Raw genomic sequence first — 16,438 nt, 5'->3', positions numbered from 1 at the left:
AACTTAAAGGGATAATTGCAGTTAAGTAATCGGCTAAAAGCACAGAAAGCAACATTTCTTCAAGTTCAGGTACATCACAATATTAAAACTATGCTTCTAAAACATCTGTCCATGTTTTGTATAAGACTCATACATTAACAGGCCTGGCTAAACAGCATTTTACTACATTTACAACTTGTCATGACAACATTAATAACTGTACGTACTGGAACTGTAAAAAATAGACAGATCCACGACAGTTCTTCTCTAGAATGATACTACTGGAAATGTTCTAAAGAATTCTATAACGAATGCATACAGTGACAAGGGGCTGTTGAGCTAAATAAAACAAATGACACTTTTACAATTCCTTGTGCTTGATTTATGTTGATGACCAGTGATCTGCATTGCATCATGATTCCTCTTTTGCGTCTCTGCGCTTGAACAAACACACACACACACACAAAATGATCAAAATACCTGTCTTGGCAAGTATCCTCGTAAACACAGTGGGTTATGTCTTTAGTGAACGTAAAGAGTTGAGAATGAAATCAAATGTGGCATTATATTAGATCCGTGTATTCGATCTTAAAGTGACAGCAGCCTATTAATACCTGCTTCTGTCTATGCCATTAATGTTAATGAAACAATACACTGTTTTAACAAAGATTAATCTATATTCTCTATTTTATAATATTATAATTTATACAGTGAACACTAGTGTTATTTTGCATTTTATTATTATATTTCTGTACCTGCATACTTTTAGACCTTACTTTATATGTAACTTTGTCTTATTGTATTCATGCTTGTAATTAGTATATTTGTTCTTATTTTTTACTGATTGTTCACTTATCTTTATTAATGTTTGAACTTTATCAGTTAATTGGCCTATGGCACCATTTGGGACTGGGTCTTCTTCACTATATCATCACTGTAAATGTTGGCGACTCTGTTTGAACTTGTTTTTATTTAACTTTTTAATGCACACGTAGACCTTTGGCATGTTGTATCATGCAAATGGGACCTTGAGTTTAGTTCAGTGTTAGGGTGAAAGGTCCTGCTTTGTGTTGTTTCATCATCAAGTCTGGCAGCGTTTTAGGGCCAACTGATATGGGTTTTGTGTTATGTGTCTGGAAAGTTATGAACTCACTCATTCCTTCAGAAAACACCTCCCTGTCACAGAGAAATCTGATTCTCCCACAGAACAGTGTGGCCGTGTTGTCACCTGCTTGGTCATGTCATGTTGTCTACTCTTTGCGGCTTATAGACCAAATTGTGTGTTTCGTACTATCACTATTCCGTGCGTCTACTCCAGTCTCAGGCAATGCGCAAATATATGCATCACAGAATTTTTTTTCTCAAAGTCATGAAGATTTTCATCAGATTTTTGTATTAACAACATTTCACATTTTGGCTGTTAGTGTCATGTTTAAAAACATTCTTTGGTGGATGACATTTTAAACATACAATGGCCTTTTAAGACTTATTTCATAGCTAGCATTTTATGTAACTCATTTAAATACACACAATTGAATAATTGTATTGCTTGATGGGAAATTATGTGCAATAACAATATTTTGTACACATTTTACTTTTGATTTTTGGTAATTTCATCTCAAAATATCTGATATTTCAACCTTGGTAAAAGTTATATAATTTATACAAAATATTGAAATAGTTTTGAGTATTTCACTCTTTTTTAGATTATCATTGTTTTTAAAATCTTACGATAGAATGTTATATTTTAAGATTCATATTAAGATTTATATTTAAAAAAAATAGGCCCCTGTGATGTGAGATTGTGCCTGTAGATGAAGAAACATTCATTTGTGAAAATCTTACAGCCTTTGGTTTTTATTTTGTGCTTTATAGAGACTTACACAGTAACAGTGTTTCTTCTGATTCATCCATATACATTGCATGTATAGGCTATATAAAAAAAAAAGAAAAAAAAAAGTGATTTTCATTTTTGGCACCCTGTCCTGAGGTTTGCCAGTATTGCTTTTGGCCACCCCTAGAGGGCAGACTTGTAAAGAGATATAAGGTACACACACACACACACACACACACACACACACACACACACACACACACACACACACACACACACACACACACACACACACACACCTCAGTCTGAACTTATTCTTCTCATTCTACTTAAAGCTTATGTAACACTATTCATTTGTTGGTCACTAAATAACAAAGGGTGTTTTTACCAGAAATGGGTAACATATTTGTAACACTAACATAAAGAGATTAAGAGACTTTTTTGGGCCACTAATAACAATCTATGCACATTTGTTTTGTCTGCTCGCACTTTAAGGAACTGAAACATTACATGGTTTGCTTGACATGTTCACACGGAGCTAAAGGGTGTGATCACTTCCTGTGAATCATTTGTGCACACTTTTTTTTGTTCTGTCTGTCTATGTGAGCAATGAGTCTTATGAACGAATGAGGTTATATTAGGCCACAGTAGAAACGGAGAACTTTCTGTGTGGTGCTGAGGTCATTTCCTCCTCCTGGAGCTCCTCTCTATACCCTCCAGCTAGCACTGTAAATGTTTTGTATTTTGAAAGAAGCTGTTTATTTTGATTAGGCCCAAATTGTCCTTCACATGTATGATATAATATAATGCAAGCTTTTACAGTTTGAACCAAATGCAATATTTATAAATGTGCTACCGTTCAAATGTTCAATTTTTTTAATATCTTATTCTGACCAAGGCTGCATTTATTTATCAAAATGACATTACAAACAATAATATTATGAAATATTATCATTTAAAATAACTGTTCTATTTTAATGTACTTTCAAAATGTTTCATGATGGTGATCTGTATGTTATTATCTGATAACGTCACTTTGGAAAGGATTATAATTGTAAAAGTTATTCAAACTATTGTTATTTTTGCATTTCAGTGATCTCCCACAACTCCATGCTCTTCCAAAGAGTCTGTTATGTCAGTGGTGCTGTCTCAGTGTATTGAAGACACAGTAAGAGTTACTGTCATTATTATGACGTGACGTCCATTTTCAGCAAAAGCAACCTGCTCAGTTGAATGTTATATGTTACAATGAGTCAGCGCAAAGGCCTGCCATATGCAAAATACCTCCCAACAAGAACATTTCCATTGATATTCCTAAGGACACTTTACATTTGTCCAGTCAAGTAGAAAACATCTGTATCTTAAATAGCTCTCTTGTATCACTGCATATATTTTCCAGTATGCACTTTATTTGTCCAAATTGTCTTCTTTATATAAGCATGTTTGTGTTTTTATTCACCCGCTGCCCTGCTGCAAACTGGAATTGAAACCAGCAGTCAGTGTGCGTGGGTGTGAGACACTTTGTCTGTTTGACAGCATGCCTTCTATGCTATTTTGTATCCTTTTTTTAGGGGAAATATGTAAGGGGGGAGAAGTGATGGGGAGGGGGGAGAAGGGATGGGGAGGGGGGGTGTGGGTAAAAACTGATAAAAACTTATCAGAGCGCAGCAGCACGCTGAAGAGGCCCCGCCTTCTCACTTTACGTTATGCACTCCCTCACAATCACTTTCCCTTCCTTCAGAAAGGAGAAACATCAGGGCGTGGTTGGTAGCAGCTGTGTTTTAATTGGCCACTCTCCCAGGCATACGTTATCTCCCATTGGACACGTCCTGGCTCCGCCCATATTATGAACTCTAGCTGAAATGCTCCGCCTACTGTCATCACATCAAAGTGTTCAGTTCATCCTGCATGAACAGACAGGTAGTAAGGTTGGTCTCTTGCTGTGTAAAGTGAACTTTGGGTTTTGTTTTGGGAAGTGCTCACAGCTGGCCTGTGGCATGTGGAATACGGGCAGTTTGAAGAACACAGCGGCTGGAGTCTACAGGTGCTCGCTTGTACCTCATTCCACCTTTTGTCGTCACCAACAGCTTCTGCATTACGACAAGAGATCATATCCACTTCGTCTGGGTTGTTGTGTATATAGACACTTCTAGTTTAAACTGACAAGACAAAGAGGAACCTGCAGTGAAGTCAGAGTTTGACGAGCTGTGGTTTTGCCTGGGTGGAGACATTCTGCAGTTGGTCTGTCCAGTCACAGACAGCCTGATTTCTCAGAGGTGATGGTGGGTGGCAGGGCCGTCACTGTGCACCCGCACAGGCGCCTGGAGTGAAAGTGTCACAGTGCAAACATGGAATTCCTCAAGAGCCTCGTTCCCACGGTCATCTCCGGGGACGGCGGGCTGCAGGCAACGGACACGGGGGGAGTATGGCCGAGGGAGACCGGCCCTCGCTTGCTGAGGATGAAACGGCTGGTTTCGCAGACCAATGAAGAGGAACACGACGGATCCAGTCCAACCAGCCGACCGGCTGTCCGTCTTCAACGACATCGTGCCAAAGGTATCAACAAGAAGGATGAAGGGATGGGTATTCAAACATGATTTTAACTCTAGTAAAGAGAGGGCTGTTTGATTAGGAGGTGTGTGTGTGCGAGGTGTGTGTGTTTGCACGTTTTGTTTATAGTTGGACTCTGATATAAGATTAATCACAGACAAGAGAGAACAAGCAAATACTTTTTGTAACTGAACAGTTTGCAAAGTCTTAAGTTGCTCATTGGGTAGTCCAAAGTGAGAATTATTCAATTATTATTAGTGAGTTATTACAAAATCAGAAATCTAATAGGATCAGAACCATTTTAAACATTACAAATGCATAAAGCATGTAGTATACTGCCCTTGATCTCCCAATCATTCTGTCCTTAATTTTTTGCATCCATATTGATCTGAAGCAGGGAGCTCTGGGTAATTGAGTGTTTAGATTTTATCACGGAATTATTTCATAATTTCGTCACACTGACTTTATTGGCAGTAAAACACGGCGGTAATAAGAAATGTTTGAGAACCAAAGCAGCATATTAGAATGATGGCAAAGATAATTTTTTTGTGTCACATGATCCTACAGATATCAGAGAAATAAAAAATATGAGCATAAGAGACTTGTTTCAAAAACGTAAAAAATCTTACTGACCCCAAACTTTTGAACAGAAGTGCATGTAGACTGGGATTGATTTCAAGGTGTCGCTAACTGGAGAAGTACAGTGTATTTGTACAGTACAGATAGCGATAATGAAAATATTTCAATTAAAACACTGTTATGAAATTTTGTTGACAAATAGAAAATTACATAAAAATGTCTATCAAAATATTATAATAAGACTAGAAATATAACACTGCTAGATTATCAATAATGCGTCAAAGAAAAAAAAAAAACAACTGAAAGGAATAGCTGCATGAAGTGAAGCTGAAGAGTGAATGAACACCAGTAAACTGAAGCATTCTATATGACACGTCTTATATGAGATTAATCATTAATCTTGTCGGCGTTGCATTTGAACTGAAACTGAAAAGTGAATGAACACCGGTAAACTGAAGAACTTTGCTAGCAGATTAATAAACCCAACTACACGCATCCTAAATGAGATTAATCAGATATACATAAAAGTAATATTATTTTTCAAATTTCAAAGCTTTCAAATCCATATTCGCCGGTCTGGATGGCATGCTGTCCTATCGTTAACCAATCAGACCTCAGGTACCGCCCAAAATGCCGCAATAAACATTTAGAAAAAAAAGAAGTATTTTTTAAAGTCACAGCGATCATAATTTTCATGACCGGTCGTCGCTGTCACATCAAAATTACCTTTGAAGTGTCCGGTCTTGTTATAAATGATTAATTGTAGTATACTATTCCACAGAAATAATGACTAAGTTTTATTGAAATTCCCACCAACCATCATGTCATATATAGACCACTTTTCATGATCCTTTTATCTACTCAAATACCAATGGAGAAAGTCACACCCTATCTTTTTTCCAGTCCCATATCCTGTTAATTTGGAAATCTATCAGATTATGAAGTAAAATTGGCAGTGTTGTTTTATTTTGACATTTGGAACTATGTAGACTGATTTACTAGAAGAGAAATCAGGGTTGACCCTAGACTGGACCTGTTTGAAAGGGAAGTCGTTCCTTCTGTGAAGGGAGACTAATTGTTAAGTCGCCCTACGGTGCTGCATTTAATCAGGGAAGACAGTGTTTGTTTATGTGCTTATAACTTGGCTGCAGGAAGCAGATGAATGCATTTTTGACCATAAATGTATTGAAACACGCCTCCCGTACAGGGTTATATGGGGATACATGAGGATCTTTGTGTGTCATTCATGGCTGATCCAGCTACGACCACTCTTCTTGGTATGTCAGCTGCTTGGTTACAGGAAAACAGTGTGGGGAGTGTGAAGTTGCATCACTGCATGTGACTCTGCATTCAAAATGCAAATTGACCACCACGCATTCAAATATGGTGGAAAACACCAGTTCAAACTGGACCAAAAGAGGTTTTTTTCTGAATCCTTCGAAGGCTGAGATTCCCTTTTTTTGATAAGTGAAAATACACAGATAGGTGTGTGTGTGTGTGTGTGTGTGTGTGTGTGTGTGTGTGTGTGTTTACATTGCAACCAAACCACACCTTGCTCTCCACAAATTGATGAGTATTGCGTGTTCAGGTGAGGATTTGGGTTATGTACCAGCCAGGACATGTTCATGTTCTTGAGTTCCCTATATTTTTAAGTAAATAGAGCTGCCACTCAGTATCACAATCTGTTGAATTAATATATCAATTAATATGATGTTTTGCATCTTGCTTATTAATGCTTGCCTTCAAAAAATATACGAAAATAAGTATATATATTATTATTATTATTTGTTTGGTGTTTGGTGTCGGTAGGATGTCTCCTATGCACATCAGAGCTGCATCTATTTGAACAAAAATACAGTAAAACAGTAATACTGTGAAGTATCAAAAAATTTGTTTAACCACTCTTTTCTACTTTAATATATTGTAAAATGTAATTTATTCCTGTGATAACAAAACAGCCATTACTCCAGTCTTCAGTGTCATGTCTTCAGCAGTCTTCCTGCTCAAGAAGCATTTTTTTTATTATAAATGTTGAAATAATGTTGTGTTGCTAATTCTTTTGTGGAAACTGCGATACATTTTCTGATGAATAGAACTTTTAAAAGAACGTCATTTATTTGAAATCGAAATCCTTTGTAACATAATTATACATGTCTTTTAATGTCACTTTTGGTCAATTTAATCATGCATCCTTGCAGGATAAAAGTTTTAATTTCTAAAAAAAAAGAAGAAGCTTACTTACCCCAAACTTTAACTGTCTATATGATACACATTGTCTGCAAAAGTGGTTTAAAATTTAAAATGTACAGTAATTTACAATTTAAACAAATTAATGCAACAACAGAACACCAGTTAAAATAACTAAACCATAAATAAACAAAAGATTGACTGGTTGTTTTTCTGTAATCTCTTTTTTTATTGTAAATAAACAAATGTTTCATTTTGGTGATTTAAAACTTAAATTGGATGTTTAACAATGATTATTGTTTTAATCATAATACACTCCCTTTCTGTGGCTCTGCATTTGATTCAGAGGTACACACACACTTGCAAGTATTTGATGAATGCAGTATTTAGTCACTTGCTGTCAGGAAAAGTAGAATGCAAGTTCTCTGCACAGTGCAAAGTCCTGATAATGAAATGGTTGTCTTGTCGATATTTTTCATTAAATTTGTTGTTACACAAACAGCTGTCATTGTACCACAGGCTTAAACTCTATAGGCCTTATATATATATTACATTTTAAACTCTCATATGTATCTGATTGTTTTAATTATTTAACAGTTTTCCATTGCAGTAACTAATAATAGATTTACAAATAATCAACCATATCCTACCCTAAAGCTGTAGAGGCATGTACTTTCTCATTAATCACTTTTGATTTGTTTCTGAATGGATATTGAATGAGTCAGCATTACCATTTTATATTTATTTGGTTTCGCAGGAACATTTTTCTGTTTGGTTGGGTAGTGCTTGTCCCCAGCTCAACCTGTTTCTTCACCTGTAAGGCAGCTTTACAGACACAAACACACCTGCTCTGTTCACTGCTGCTGCTAATATTATAGGTGTTTTGATGGTGCCTCTGTTTATTGTGTTTCTGCTCTGGATGTTGCTGCATGCAGACGAGCCGTATGCAGGAAGAGGAAGGATATGGTGACTCTGCAGTATGTTATGTTTCTAATATTAGTCCTCAAGGGCTTTCCAGGCCAGGGTTGGAATTAGTGATCACACAGACACAGTAGTGCTCCAGCCTCTCTCTCTCTCTCTCTCTCTCTCTCTCTCTCTCTCTCTCTCTCTCTCTCTGTCCTTCTCTCTCTCTATCTCTCTCTCTCTCTATATATATATATCTATCTCTATATCTATATATCTATATATATCAACACAGTCATGTGATCAGACTTCACTTCATTAAACTGCAATGGAAGTTTATCTTGGAAAAACGAGTGCTCTTGTGCATGTGGTGTTTTCTTTCAGGCAGCATGTCATTCATTATCAGGACTGGACGAGTGGAAATGCAAGTTAAAAACAGGCCACACAACAATTCATAAAGTTACAGGGTAGTTGACAAAGCTGACAAAATATAAATGGTTCTTTAGCAATGAATTGTATTTATCTCCCTCATTTCTTTTTCTCTTTAACTCTTTGCACTCCCCTTTGCTTGTTCGCTCTTCATTCATTCTGTTTCTTTGTTTTATTTGTTTGTTCACTGCTGCTTTATTCCTTTTCATTTTCTGATTCATTTTCATTCAACTTTTCCTTTATATTGTTCTTTCACTTTAGTTTAACTTTTTAATTTTCTTGTTTTTCTTGTCAGATTTGTTTGCTTTCTCTTTTGCTCCTATTTTTCGTTCACCCTCTTTCATTCCGTTGCAGTTTTCATTCACTCTTTCACTCTCATTTTTTGTTCACTTTTCTACTCCTTTTATTTACCCTTCCAATCGATCCCTCATCAATCGTTTGTTTTGTGCTTTATTTTGTTTGTAAGTTAATTTTCTGCTATGGATGCTCCGATTAATCGGCCGCAGATCGATATCGGCCGTTAATCCCATTGTAGGACTCGAATGGCACTCACTAAAATAGGCCGATCTCACCAACTGATCGTGAATTGATGATGTCAGACTTTGCCGCCGCAGATGTCATCACCTGTGTGGAGTTATTACGCGGCCTCGAAAAGCAATGTGTTTTTAAGTCTTGTTAATGTAGATATGTGCACGTGCTGTCTGAGAGACTGGTTTAATATTCAACAATATTATTGATCTGCCTGCATTGACACCATTATACGAGAACTGATCTGAGCTGGACGATGCCATCACTGTTTTCTCCAGAGCGGCTATATATATATAAATGAACTTTTTTCGGAGGAGGAGACCATGCAACACTGGAAATCTACCACACGGCAAACGCTAATACTTTTTCATATGTATATTTTTGTATAACAGTTCCATCTAATAGCATATTAGACAGGACTTTTAAACAGATTGTAAACTAATGAAGACGGAGAATGCGAGTGCTGTGTTTTCAGGCTCTGGCATTCTCAGCGTCGTCAAAATAAATGTCCGCCGTGTCGTCAAAATAAGTCAAAACAACAAGCATAGCTTACGCCACTTCAGAGTTCCTACTTATGCTCCCTTTCTTTTGGTTTGTTCACTTTTCCCTTCTTTTATATGCTCCCCTTTCACTCCTTTTGTTCTTTTGCTTGCTTCCGTTTATTAATTGCTGCTTTATTTCATTCATTTTCTTGTTTTACTTTTGCTCAATCCGTCCTTCATTTGTTTCTACTTTCTTTTTTTCATTCTTTACTTCAGACTCATCCGTTTGGTCTCACCTGTTGTTCTTTCTGTTTTGTATGTCTCTTTTGTCGTCTTTTCCTCCTTCTTGTTGTTTGTTCTTCTCTCTCCTGACTCAGCATTCTCGTTTTAGCGGTGTTTTGTCAGTTTTCGGGATGAAGGGTGTTATAGAGATCTGCCGCTGATGTGTGTGAGTGTCTCTGCTGACTCAGAGGTGTGATCAGTGGAAATGTTAGGCTAGCATGACCACTGTCCCTCTCTCTTTCGTTCTCTCTGAACACACTGGGTTTCACCACTTTGCAATAATTTCTCTTTCTCTGCGGAGTGTGTTTGTTGCTTTGGTGCTGACAGGTGCGCTTGTTCTTGGCAAGGTGTGCAGTGCACTGCGGTCTCTAGCTTGCACTGCTGCTGATGGTGTTATGATTCAGCTGAAATGGTCGACTCCCAGCTTTGTTTTTTTTATTCCTCTTACTTACTAGCCTTTAAGTTTTGAAGCTATATTAGTTTATATAGCCTTTAAAATTCTTTTTATGCAGTTGTTATAATTATTTTTTTTAATGAGTAATTATTTTAAAGAGTACTTATAATTACATATGTAATTAAATAAAAAAAGATTTTAAATTCTATAAATACAATTAATTAATCAGAAAAGCTTAAAATACAATCACATATTAAATCGCAATATTGGTAAAAAAATAAATAAAATAATCGCAATTAGATTATTTTCCAAAATCGTTCAGCCCTATTTCGGACTCAGTGTGCTCAAGTGTGACTGAACCTCGTAACTCGAGTAATTCCTCAAACTGTCCGCAAAACCTCATACAGTAGCTCCATCTGCCTCAATTGTAAATTAAATCCTGCACACGTCTTGGAAGATTGTCTTTGGTTGTTTGCAGGGCAAGTGAAAATAAAAAAAATGGTTCTTTAAATGGTTCGTTGATATAAACTTAATGCGCTGCACTTACCGTCTCGCATGTGTCCGTTCCAATGACGGACATAACAAATCTCCGACATTCGCTGGTGAAAAACCTCGTAACTCCATTTGAGCTTGATATTGGAAAAATGTTGTTAATATAACGACGCAAGTGTCTGACCGTACATAATGCCACAACAAGGTTTTTAATAATTTAAAACTATTTTTTTTTTATTTCTTCTGTAGTAGCAGTTGTACACTAACCTGCAATTTTCACTGTTTGTGCTGTAGCTTTTCTGCACAGCTGTCTTGTCGTTGTTGTCTGCACTTTGCACCATGGGACATGCAGTATTACACGAGGGAGCCTGCTTTGTGTACTGTCCACTAAAACCTTCAGAAAATTGTATAACCTCGGATTGAATAACTGATTGTATTGATCAGTCTCTTTTTTCCTCTTCCCTTCTTTCTTTCCCTCTATCACTCACCCTCTCTCCATCTTGTTTGGGTTTCTTTTTCCCTATGCTGGGTTCTATAATTCACAGTACAGGAAATGCACTCTCACTGTGGCCTCATGGGATTGAAGGGCCTTCACAGACTGTCTGTATGTCAGTGTATGCCCTGCTCACTATCCAAAAGCACTTACTGTCTGTGCACTCCTGAAAGATCAGCAGTCGATCACTGAACAGATTGCCTGTTTTATCTTCCCATTCAGCATTAGATTTAAATGAGGATGAATTTGCTGATCCAGAGCAGAATCTGGTTTAGATCCTATAAGTCTGGGATTGGGTTTGGTGTTTCTGATCTGGATCAGAATATGGTGTATCTGCACAAATAATCATTAAAAGATGGTGATCTCAATTCAAACTCCCATGTGATCTTACTCCTAAATGACGATGATTCTGCTATATCTATTAAAACGTTGACAAATCACACTGGAACATTAAAATATGCGTTTTTGCTGTCACAGAGAGAGCTGTTATCATGTATAAGTATATATACTACGGTGATGTGTGTTACAAACATTCAAATTATCACAGAAGTACTGGGTTAGAAGTTTGCATTTTAGATCTAAACTGATGTCTACGGTAATTATCAAAATAGAGCAACACCTTTTGAAAGTACTTGACACTTCAAATTAGGGCTGGGTGATAAACGATATCATGTCGAGATTGCACTAAAATATGTCATAACAATGATTTTATCTCTAAATGGATTAATCTATCAGCCTATCACACAACAGAAATAAACGCGATAACAAACAGTAGAGCGTTGGCGCTTGCAATGCCAAGGTCATGGGTTTGATTCCCAGGGAAAGCAAGTTGTGATAGAAATGTATGTGTACTTTTAAATGCAATGTAAGTCACTTTGGATAAAAGCGTCTGCCAAATGCATAATGAAAGTTCTTCATGACAAACTGTCAAAATAAAAGTTTGGTTTAACTTCAAAAAAATTATTACAGAAATATATCACTACAAAATGTACTTCTCAAAGTAATAATAATATTATTATTATTAATTCTAAGGAAAATCGTGACTCCAAGAGATTTTTTTTCATCCATGTTTTAAATTTGTAGTTATGTTGTGCAGCATCTTATTTGACAAAAAAATAAAAATGCAAAGTTTTGTTGTAAATTAACTGTAATATTTTCATGATTACATATTAAAATCATAAAACACATTTGGTATAGTTACTGTTCAGCTGGAATGGGGTTTGAGTACATTTCTGATCTAGATCAGAATCTGGTTTAGTTTAGTTAAACCTGGGATGGGGTTTTAGTTTGTCTTTCTGATCTGGATCAGAATCTGCTTCAGCCATTGTAAGGTTTGAACGTGTTTCTGAATAAGAACCAGATTTGTATTAGAATCTGTTTAGTTAGTGTACGTCAAGGGTTTGGTTTGAATTGATATGTTTATGATCTTAATCAGAAGAGTTGTGTTTTATTCTGCATGCTTTTGCTGTGTATTAAAGAACTTGGTAACTGTGTTGACAGTAGATCAGCTTTCCTGCTGTGTTGAGCAGGATCCTACTGTTTACCTTATACTGTGTGTTTGTTTGAGAGAGAAATGGCAGTCTTTGGCCATCATGTGATTCTAGACTGACTTATTTTACTGGGTGTGGTGCATGCGGGAACAGCCAGTTTGCAAACCTAGCTTACACAAAAGTGAAGAAGAGATACACTGCTTTGTTAGTGCAGAGGGACAAAAACAGATAGTGTTAGTTGTACGAAGTTATTTCTTAAATGCCATGCATAATTCTTGTTGCATTGCCTTGTTCTGCCATCGTTCACCTTTTCTCAGATCAGTGCATGAGATAGACTCTGAGGACACTTTCACGTGAAGTTTTTAATACTAACATTTCGATCAGTTTTTTCCTGACTAACAGCACGACAGATTAAAGGTCTATAAGATTGAGTAGAAATGCAAAACAGAGAACCAACGTTTCCAAGTGTTTTGCTTTCTTACTGATTATATGAAATCTTTTACTCATTCAGCCAGCATATTGGAGGTGTTCTGATCAGTGAATCCATGAGCGTAACTGCATAAAATGTGTTTATTTGTGCATATGCGATTGTGCGTATGTTTATGTTTGTGTGAGAGTGGAAACCCTGCGCTGCAGTCACAATACGGCCTTTTGTACCCAGTGTTTATTTACAATGCTGTCTTCTCGCTTTGCATAACTCCAGCTGGGAGGGACAGTCAAGTGATGGAAAGAGCGGGTGAAGGAGACGGACAGAGAGAAAGAGAGATGGGGGTAGGGAGAGAAAGAGAGATTGTGAGTGGTGGTATCAGTGGAATCTGTTTGTGTGCACTCTTTAATCTCGTCTCAGGCCTCTGGTCAGATGATGTCATGCACTAAATTCTTTTGTGATTGGAGGTGACAGGGCTTTGGAGATGGAGGACTGTTTTTTGTTTTTTTACTACTGGTTATCGCCAACTACCCCACATTACCTTTACACGTGATGTTAATAACAGTTCAGTACAGCTGTATCATAATCGGGCCATGTTGTCTTTTTTCATGTCTGGGATAAATTTCAGTCTGTTTTCATGCTGTTTTTTTTTTTTTTTCTCTATCGTCCTGTATGGCACGTCATAGAAGTGGTTCTGGGAAATTCCGGTTGCAGAGTTTCTGTTTATTATTCTTTGTTGAACCATTCTTGAATGGAGTGTGCTATTCAGAGTTCTAAAAAAGGTCCATGTAATATATGCATTATTTAATATTATTATTATTGCTGTTATATAATTTCATAGGTTTGAAATATCCCCTGAATGCTTCATGTGGATTTCTGCCTTTCTAGACTGTTCATTGTCGCTATAGGATTGAGTGATATAACAAAACAAAAAAAAGAATATTTTTTTTATATTTGATGTATATCTCAATATTTCAACAAAACAGCCAAGTAGATTCAAGATGTTTACTGCAGTGGTATTTTAGCATTATTTATATTCTATTATGGTATTTGTTACTATTAAGTTAGCTTTCATTTTTATATTTTCAGTTTTCATTTTAATTTTTTTCTGTCATTTTTTTAATGTGCATTTGACATTTTAGTTTGTTTTTTTATATTTCTATTCAGCTTTTATTTTATTTCAGTTTTAGTTATTTAAGTACTTTCACTTATTTCATTTCACTTTTTAATCGATTCATGAAATGACTTATTATTGTTTTAGCTTGTTAGTTAGCTAAAACAATACTTCTTAGTTAAAAATAACAACACTGGTTCCATGTTGTTGGAGGATAGGCTAGATGTTTCACTTATCATTTTCATTTTATATCCACCAATATAATGGTGCAAAGTAATTATTGAATCAGTTTTGCATTGATTCATTAGCGGGGTTTCCATCCAAATGTGAAGCAAATCTTTTCAAAGTTCTCATTAAAAAAACTAAACAAACATTTGCGAATTAGGTGCGTTTCCTATAAGTAGTTTAAGCGGATGACGGTGGTATTGGTAACCTAGTAACCAACAGTAAATAAAGCCAGAAACGCATAGAAAATGGAGACACTACTGCAATAAGTTGCAATTGGACAAGTTATAAATTTACTAGCAGTGCAGCTTGCATCTCCAAATTGATTGCTATGCAGTATGCACAGAAGAAAAAAATGCAGAATTTTTAATGAGGGCACTAGCAGCAAGAGCATTACGACGACGTCAAGCCCCATACATATGGGCAAGACAACATCAGTAGGAGTTTTTGGAGGTTGTAGTATTCTTTGGCTACATTTCATATTGTCAGAGCCCCAGAGGCCACATTTGAAAAGTTCTGCAACATTATTGACACCATCAGCGGTAACAGCCGATTAGTCACGTGTGTTTGATGTTCGCTATGTCAAAATTTATTCTGCAAATGCGTTTCCATCTCCCATTATTCACATTATAACTCTTTTCGCACAAGTCAAAAACCACCTCAAGCGTGCGTGTAAACTTTTTTGCGAATCGTTTTTGATGCGATACTTTTAAAATGCACATAAAAACAGGGTGATTAAAACCTAGCTATTGAACTAATTCACCAAAATGTTTTTGCTACTGAAATTTAAATTTGAGATGCTAGTAAAAACCTCTGTCTTAACACACTTATGCTCATGACTCATGAAAAATTATCTAATTTAAATTCGACCAAAATGGCCTCATAAACAACTAATGGAAAGCATTTTCATTGCAATTTTCACATTGTTGCATACTTTTATATTGGCACCAAAATCAATGTGAGTATATTATGAGACTTTAGTATATCAACCAGCTCAGGTTGCAGTGCAAAAACAAGGCAGTCAGATTTGTTCATCATGCGATGTATGTTTTTTTTATGCAAAATGTGTCTTTGTGAAAGTATGATTAGCTTATGCAATCAGGGTGCGAGTCAGCTCTGTCTTTCTGATCTCTCAGCGCTGCTCTGTCAATCTTCAATTAATAGACCCAGACTGCCGCACCCTCTTCTGCAAGCAGGGCATCGGTTACCTCATAGGTCAGGCATCACTCTTGCAGGGGTACGATTTTCCAAACAGTTACCCGACTGCGTAATGTATACTTTTTGAACTTGGGGGAAAATTACAGTATTTTTAGACAAGCAGTTTCCTTTTTGGAGTGTGTGTGTGTATACAAGCAGTTTCCTTTTGTGTGTGTGTGTCTGTGTGTCTGTGTGTGTGTGTGTGTGTGTGTGTGTGTGTGTGTGTGCGTGCGTGCGTGCGTGCGTGCGTGCGTGCGTGCGTGCGTGCGTGCGTGCGTGCGTGCGTGCGTGCGTGCGTGCGTGCGTGCGTGCGTGCGTGCGTGCGTGCGTGCGTGCGTGCGTGCGTGCGTGCGTGCGTGCGTGCGTGCGTGCGTGCGTGTGTGTGTGTGTGAGAGAGAGAGAGAGAGAGAGCTGGCTTACTGACAAACTAAAGGTATGTAAGCTGCGTCTGAAACCTATTATAAAAGTGCCCAGTCTGTTTTGTGAATAAAGGAACCTCCTTAAGCATAGTTTCCCTAACAGTGGTTTGCGAGGGAACTGCAGAGGATTTGTTGAAACGCTAATAATTAATTACACCTAATTTAACATTAAAATGAAGAAAACTAAAATAGTTATGTCTTATCAAAATTAAAGGCCGTTTCTCATGATCTCTGCAAGCGTTGTGAGTTTAACTTGCATTTGGGAATGCAATGTTAGTTAGTTTCACTTTATTTACATTCACATTGGCACAATTTCCAACATTTTTGTGGACAGAAGTTTACAGCATTTCACCAATATTCCGCTAAAATAAAAGCTTGATGGTTTGAACGTTTGAAAGTGATGAACGTCTAATGCTGCTTTATGACAGTATAGT

At 36.9% G+C, this 16,438-nt stretch overlaps 1 protein-coding gene across 12 annotated transcripts in view; it reads left to right on the top strand.

Annotated features, from left to right (window-relative positions):
* The window catches only part of fryl (furry homolog, like), a 118,646-nt gene that overhangs the window by 36,415 nt on the left and 65,793 nt on the right, over positions 1-16,438 (top strand). For 8 of the 12 annotated variants that reach the window (XR_013200003.1, XR_013200004.1, XR_013200001.1 and 5 more), the window contains exon 1: positions 3,779-4,369. The exons of 2 other annotated variants lie outside the window; for them this stretch is intronic. Coding sequence is in view for 6 of the 10 variants with exons in the window: in XM_077220694.1 (XP_077076809.1) it covers positions 4,162-4,369 (208 nt within the window). In the remaining 4 variants the exon portion in view is untranslated. Of the gene's footprint in view, positions 1-3,731; positions 4,370-16,438 lie in introns of those variants that run through there. 2 more of the 12 variants (XM_077220695.1, XM_077220693.1) reach the window with 2 other exon arrangements.

This window comes from Siphateles boraxobius, unplaced genomic scaffold (genome assembly GCF_051911475.1).
Source record: "Siphateles boraxobius isolate OS27281-9 unplaced genomic scaffold, OSU_SipBor_1 8, whole genome shotgun sequence".
NCBI classification, from domain to species: domain Eukaryota; kingdom Metazoa; phylum Chordata; class Actinopteri; order Cypriniformes; family Leuciscidae; genus Siphateles; species Siphateles boraxobius.
This window is presented reverse-complemented; position numbering and strand designations above follow the sequence as displayed.